Source organism: Morone saxatilis, unplaced genomic scaffold (genome assembly GCF_004916995.1).
Source record: "Morone saxatilis isolate NCDOM2014 unplaced genomic scaffold, NCSU_SB_2.0 Contig0, whole genome shotgun sequence".
Classification (NCBI taxonomy): domain Eukaryota; kingdom Metazoa; phylum Chordata; class Actinopteri; family Moronidae; genus Morone; species Morone saxatilis.
The window spans coordinates 14,424,365-14,430,558 of record NW_023339650.1 but is presented as its reverse complement, the minus strand read 5'-3'; the positions used below and the strand labels follow the sequence as shown (position 1 = coordinate 14,430,558).

The 6,194-nt window shown below is 42.3% G+C and overlaps 1 protein-coding gene across 1 annotated transcript in view; it reads left to right on the top strand.

Moving 5' to 3' along the window:
* The first annotated feature begins 3,451 nt into the window (after nt 1-3,451).
* Nucleotides 3,452-6,194, top strand: part of LOC118323495 (collectin-12-like) — a 35,005-nt gene continuing 32,262 nt past the window's right edge. The window contains exon 1 of the mRNA XM_035655474.1: nt 3,452-3,739. Coding sequence (XP_035511367.1) covers nt 3,733-3,739 — 7 coding nt within the window. The 5' untranslated portion in view covers nt 3,452-3,732. The remainder of the gene's footprint in view (nt 3,740-6,194) is intronic.

The window sequence follows — 6,194 nt, the reverse complement described above, 5'->3', positions numbered from 1 at the left end:
TCTCAGGTAAAACATTCTGCTCTAATCTCCATCAGACTGACGGTAAGCCTGAGCTCCCTGCAGAGACCTGGCACACAATGGCATGGTCTTGTGTGAGCTCTGCATTGTAGGCCTCAAGAGGAGCAGACGGACTGTGTGTACATGTGCAAATATGCATGATAATACGAAAAACCAGCGTGTTATGCAACTTTTAATCTGAACTCTGTACAGTTTGAAATGTTTGGATGGCTAACTTTTGTATTTGCACTAAAGAAATCTGCACTCTTTCCTACTTTATACTGCAGCACACAGCAATTTCCCTTGGGGATTGGGGAAGTTCTATCTTATATTATCTTATCTTATGTTATTTTATCTTACCTTAAAACAGAGTGAATATTGCACTCATGACTCCAGATGAATGCTATATTGCTCCATAAGTGCTGGCTGTGCAAATAAGCAGCAGTTTGGCCCAAAAGAAGTTGGTTATTGGAGGTTTAAATAAAGCCACTCCTGTAAATATATCCAATATTTAAGTACAGTGGGATACAATAAGGTAACTCACTATGCCCCCTTACGTTTTTGATTAAATGCAAAGTTTCTGATCTTACCCATATAGTGCCTTCTCAGACTTTTCTGCAAGTTCTTAGCCAGCATAATCTGAAACATCCATCACACTGTGTCAGCACTGTATGAGAAAAAGTCCATCTGCTTCCTGTCTTTCTGGCCTCTACCACCAGCAACTCTCTCCTGCTACATACAAGACAATCTAAGTTGTTCTTATCATGATATCTAAACATGGCAGCAGCGTGGTAAATGTGGAATTCCTGTGTGCTTTCTCAGCCATCTGTAAATCTGAGCCCACTGCTGAAAAAGCCTTGACCCAGCAAATGAGGTCCCAACCTCTGAATGAGGACCAGCAGGAGCAGGGCTGCAAGATACCTGACCCTCAGCTGCTTTTTATCAACTCGCCACGATCCCTATCTGAGCCCTAATACCAGCCTGCTGCTCCAATTATAGCCGACAGTAAAATAACAGTTTTGAAGCCTTTAGGAAAACAAGTAATTAGTCGCTTTATCATCTCAGGCTGGTCTGGAATCTAATATGTGGTGGACTGGGTCAAACTAAAGCTATTAGCACTGAGCCTGGGTTTGAAAGCTCTGTTATCCAAAGACAGAAGAAAAACAGATCTGAGTTTGATGTCTGTTTCAAGCTCAGAGGATTTGAGAGCCAGAGACAGTTTGTGTTATCTGTTTCTTTGTCCTGTAAATCAATTGGTTTGAACTGAGTGGGTGCAAACAGATTAACATCAGGGAAACATAAGTGCAATGTAACCCACTGACACTGAGCTGTATACTGTGAAGACATGAGAGTGGGTCCGTTTGATGCAGCTGTTTTTCTGCCTTTGATCAGTTATCTGCGTCTGCAGGCCGGAGAGAGATTATGGACACAGGAACTGTTGAAATTATCACTGCACCTGGAGGAGTTAAGAGGGAAAGAGCCGCCGGTGAACTTTACAGTCTAATTTTGATAGATTGTGGTCATTCTTGGCTGCCATATGCAACCAAGACATAAACTGTTTATTGCATTAACGAATACTGCATTAACGAATGCTTTTTTATGAAACGTTCTGAAGGATATTATGCAAATCAGTCTTGTTTTGTATACTAAAAACAGACAAACCAAGGAAGATTAAAGTACTGTACTGTACTATGATAATAAGGCACTAAAAAGGGGGAAATTAATGTCTTCATGAGGTGATTTTTGCCTATAAATTCAAAGAAATTGTATTTTCTTCTAATGAAAACAACGCCACTGCAGTGGGAATACTCAATTAAATCAACTTAATCCAAAACTTTCCTAGAATTTGTTGTCATTTTTCATGATTTTAGTGAATTTGTCTTTGTTTCTAGATACAGAAAGTGTTACATTTACAAACAAAAGGGGTGTTTGTACTCGTCCAGGTTGAAATAATTTTACTGAGCTGTCAGATTTTCTTCTCTTGTTTTATGGAAATGACTTGAAAATATGCCCATTTTGCAGTATTTACAGGAATGTGGGCTTATTATGATAAATCAGTTGATAAAATACTCCAAACCACACGATTAACTTATTATTGAGTAGCCTACCGCAGAGAGGCCAAACGCCCCTAAAGGAATATCAAATGTATATGAAAGTTATTCTTCATCCCTAAAGGAAATGAGATGTGTGTAAAAACACAGGAACTGCACAGAAATGTCGCCGTTTCTGTGTCGCTCCACCTCCCCAAAAAACCTTTGAAATTATCTTTAATGGGTACCAGATTTTCACCCGGGGACGCGATTGCCATCAACTCCCAGTAACTTAATCTCATCTCCGGCTGGATTACTGCAGCGCACGACGTCCCGGGGTCTGTGGGTGTTGAAAGCAGGCCGCGCCTCCTCCTCTCCCTGCCGGGGAGACGCAGCCAGACAGGCCGGGACCGTCACTGGTATGACTTCAAAACAATGAGTGGGGACAGTGCTTGTATCCAGAGTGGCGTTACAAAGAGTCACAGAGAGAGAAAGCTGGAGAGAAAGATAGAAAAAAGAGGAAATTAGGCATATTAACCTTCAAAATAAGAGGGGGTAGAAATGCAGATAGAGCTAAAGCAGCAAATTGTTTCTGTAGTGCACATTAGAGACCTCTACCAAATAAATAATAAACATAACTAATGTTGATATGAGGTTCATTCAGATACGGTCCATTATGAGCAGAATCTGTGTCCATATTAAAAAACCTGAAGGAAGAGTTTGACATTTTGCTAAATCTTATTTTCTATCTTTCTAAGAGTTGAGGAGATTTAAATATGGTTAGCCAGTTAACTTAGTTTTAAAAAAAGACTGAAAAAAAACAACTAGTTGTAAACTTGTCTTTTGTAGAAAAATCTGCATTCAGAATGAAAATATGGCACCTTTGTGATTTGTGGAGATAAAATTGGACTTTAGAAGCATCGAGATTATTGTAGTTAACTAAATCTAAACATAAAAACTTAACATTGTAGACTAGAAGAAACAAAAACTAACTAAAACAGTATTGTGTACTTACAAAACTAACTAACGTAAATAAAATATACAGGAAATGTCTTTAGTTTTAGTCAACTGGCATGAGGAGGCATCAGTGCATATGAGATGGGATATCTATGACTGTGTAGTCAGTGAGTTTGTATTGTAATACCTATTCCAACAAACACCCCTCATATTATAATAAAAACTAAAAACACTGAAACTAAACATATTAATAAGCAAATCCACTTTAAACTGAAACTAAACTGAACTGAAAACAAAAAGTATAAATAAAATAAAACTAAAAACTAATAGAAAACACAAAATAACTCCACATAGAAGCTAAATGTTGAAAAAGTAAACTTTATTTCTTTACAGCTGTGAAACACTTAATTCTGAAAGCCTCACCGGAAGTACATGGTGTAGTTGTCTGTAACTTGACGCTGGCAGGATCAAGACAGGACTCCCTCCTCCTGAACATCACATCACTCCTGCACAAAAACACTCCTCTGAAGCAAAAGCGCCAGAACAGGGACGATGGGATTTTAAACCGAAAAGACTCAACATGAAGACAAACTTATAGTTTTTATTATTTTCTTTGTATTATATAAGTTTTCTGCGTCGTTCTCCGCGGGAACAAGTTTAAACAACCTTTGCACTGGATGCTGGGATGCGCAGAAAGTGACAGGGGTCCTTCATCTCTTCTACAGTCCTCAACGAGTTATAAAACGCCATGAAAGGTATGATGTTGCCTTTACCTTTGTGTGTGTGTGTGTGTGTGTGTGTGTGTGTGTTTAAATCCCCTTTCCTGCGCTCTGATTGGCTGGCTAACGGTACAGGGAGCCTGATGTTCTGGCATTCAACATCTGGGAGAAAAGTGAGCCGAGCTGGGCGGGGCCTAACACACGCACATACGCACACACACACAAAAAAAAAAACCCAAACCAATCGGAAAAGACCCGATCCTACCGTCGCGCCTGTGATTGGCTGAAACGCCTGTCAAACTCCAGCTTGGGGGGCGTGGCCTGAGCGGCTGCCCAAGTGTTGTGATTTCAGTGTAGCTCCAGTCACAGTAGTGAGGGCGCCCTTCCGCTGCCCCGGCGCTCTGGGATTACTAACCGCTTTGACAAAGAGAGAGAAAAAACTAGATAAAACAACCGACAACTCTGCCTTCTTCACCGCTTCTTCTCCGCCACAGTGTCTGCTCTGAGAGACAACGACGGGTTTTCTTTTTCTCTCCTCCACACACACACACACACACACTGGAGGCACGGAGGAAACAGTAAGGTAAGAAGTGGCTCGCGTCGCTGCTTGCGGACTTTGGCGATGCTGCTGCAGCTGTGCTTACTTTGCTCGTTAGGAGTCCTGATGCTCCCCAAGTTTGCAGCAGGCAGGGAGATTGTTCCAGCATGCGAAAAGGGCGTTCAGACGTCTACATCAGTTTTAATTGCGTAAACACAACATTTCCGACACGTCTCATACGCCGAAACTGTTCCTTCACTCTGCCGGAGTTGAATTCGGGGTCCGGAGCAGCCGCTTGTTTTTTGCCTCGGTTGTTTTTGAGTCATGAACAGCAGACATTAGAAAGCCACTATCAGCTGACCTTACACTCATTTCGCAAAATCTGAGACATTTCGTTTCCATGCTTCTTTTCTTTCTTTTTTAGACACACACACACATTTGTAGATTTGTCTATGACTGTGTAAATGCTTCATAATGTCAAACCTGCAGCACTGGAATCGTTGTTTTCTCTCTCTGTGTGTGTGTGTGTGTGTGTGTGTGTTGACTGTCGCTGCAAAGAGTCCACCAGCAACTTATCACGGAATAGCAATTGATAACGTGTGTGTGTGTGTGTGTGTGAGTGGCATCTTGCCTCAGACGCTAATTGAATTTGGATACCCCGGTTTGTTCTCCAGCGGAAACGGGCCATATTTGTTTACTCCAGAGCTGTTTGTGCGAAAGGAGAGCCACACACACTGTGCCCTCTCCCACCAGCACATAATGATGTTAAATCAGTGTGAGCTGGTGCGTGCCTGCAAACCAAAACAACGTTTTGCATGTCTGTTCGATTATATTGAATCGGAACATTTCCCCCTCACTTTGCATAGATTTTACCTGCTAAATAATGCTTACTTCATCTGCAGCTCTGTCCTGACGCCAAACCTCAGGGAGAACGATGAGCTCATTGGTCTAACAGGTTTCCGCTTTTGCACGCAGAGTTTCAGCAGCAGTCTCTATTAGACTTTAGTATTGCCTACGATGCATAAAGAGATTAGAAACCTGTGTTTTCCCCCCCTCATAAGATTCCCCAGGAGCTGCTGGTGGTTATTTATTTTGGACTAGATGCTCCGAGCCATCCTCTGCTGAAGTGGGACTATGATTTGTCTCAGCCTGTTGTGCATTAGCCCTCTCATCGCCCTCAGTGGGTGTTCCGTTTCAGTTGAGGCTAAGAAGATTTCAACAATAAATAAATCTCTCTTATGCACAAACAGAGACAGAGTACACCACTTCTTCTTCGATCTGGGCCTGTTGCAAGGCAACATTGTGCCTTGTTGCCTGACTCAAAGGCAGCTCGTCCTTTTTTTATTTTCCTCTGAGCTCTCCCTTGCCTTGCAAAAGTTGTGCAGGCATTTTAAAAATGGATGTTCAGCTTAGAGGTTACGTTGCCTTTTATTGAACAGCAGAGGCAACTTTTGCTCATCGAGAATGCGCCTCTTGTTTTGGCTGTTGTGGAGGAAACGTCATGCCCCCCCCCCCCCTCCAACCGGTCAGATGTTTAAGTGGAGACAGTGTGGTCGGATCTTGTGATTTTCTTTGGTTTTCCCTTGCACATCTCAGCTGCTGCAGTGATATCGTAGGATGGGGAGGCCACTGATGGCTTGTGGTTTCCCACCGCAGTTGTACAGTGACTTAGCACTCTGTGCAGCTCAGAGGACATTGCAATGTGGTTTCAGGTTATTTTCTTTGACATGTAACTGGTCTGCTGACAAAGACCGGTGCTGCTCCCCTGCAGGAGAAGTGCGATGCTCCTGTGTCTGAGTCTGTCTGATTCTTACCAGCATGTCTGCCTGTACTCCTACTTCTACTATATATAGTGTGCATACAAATCTATATTCAAGCCCCGTTTGTGGCGCTCTCCCACGCTCACAAACAATCAACTCATCTCATTTTTCCCTCTCCTTTTTTTTTTTTTTT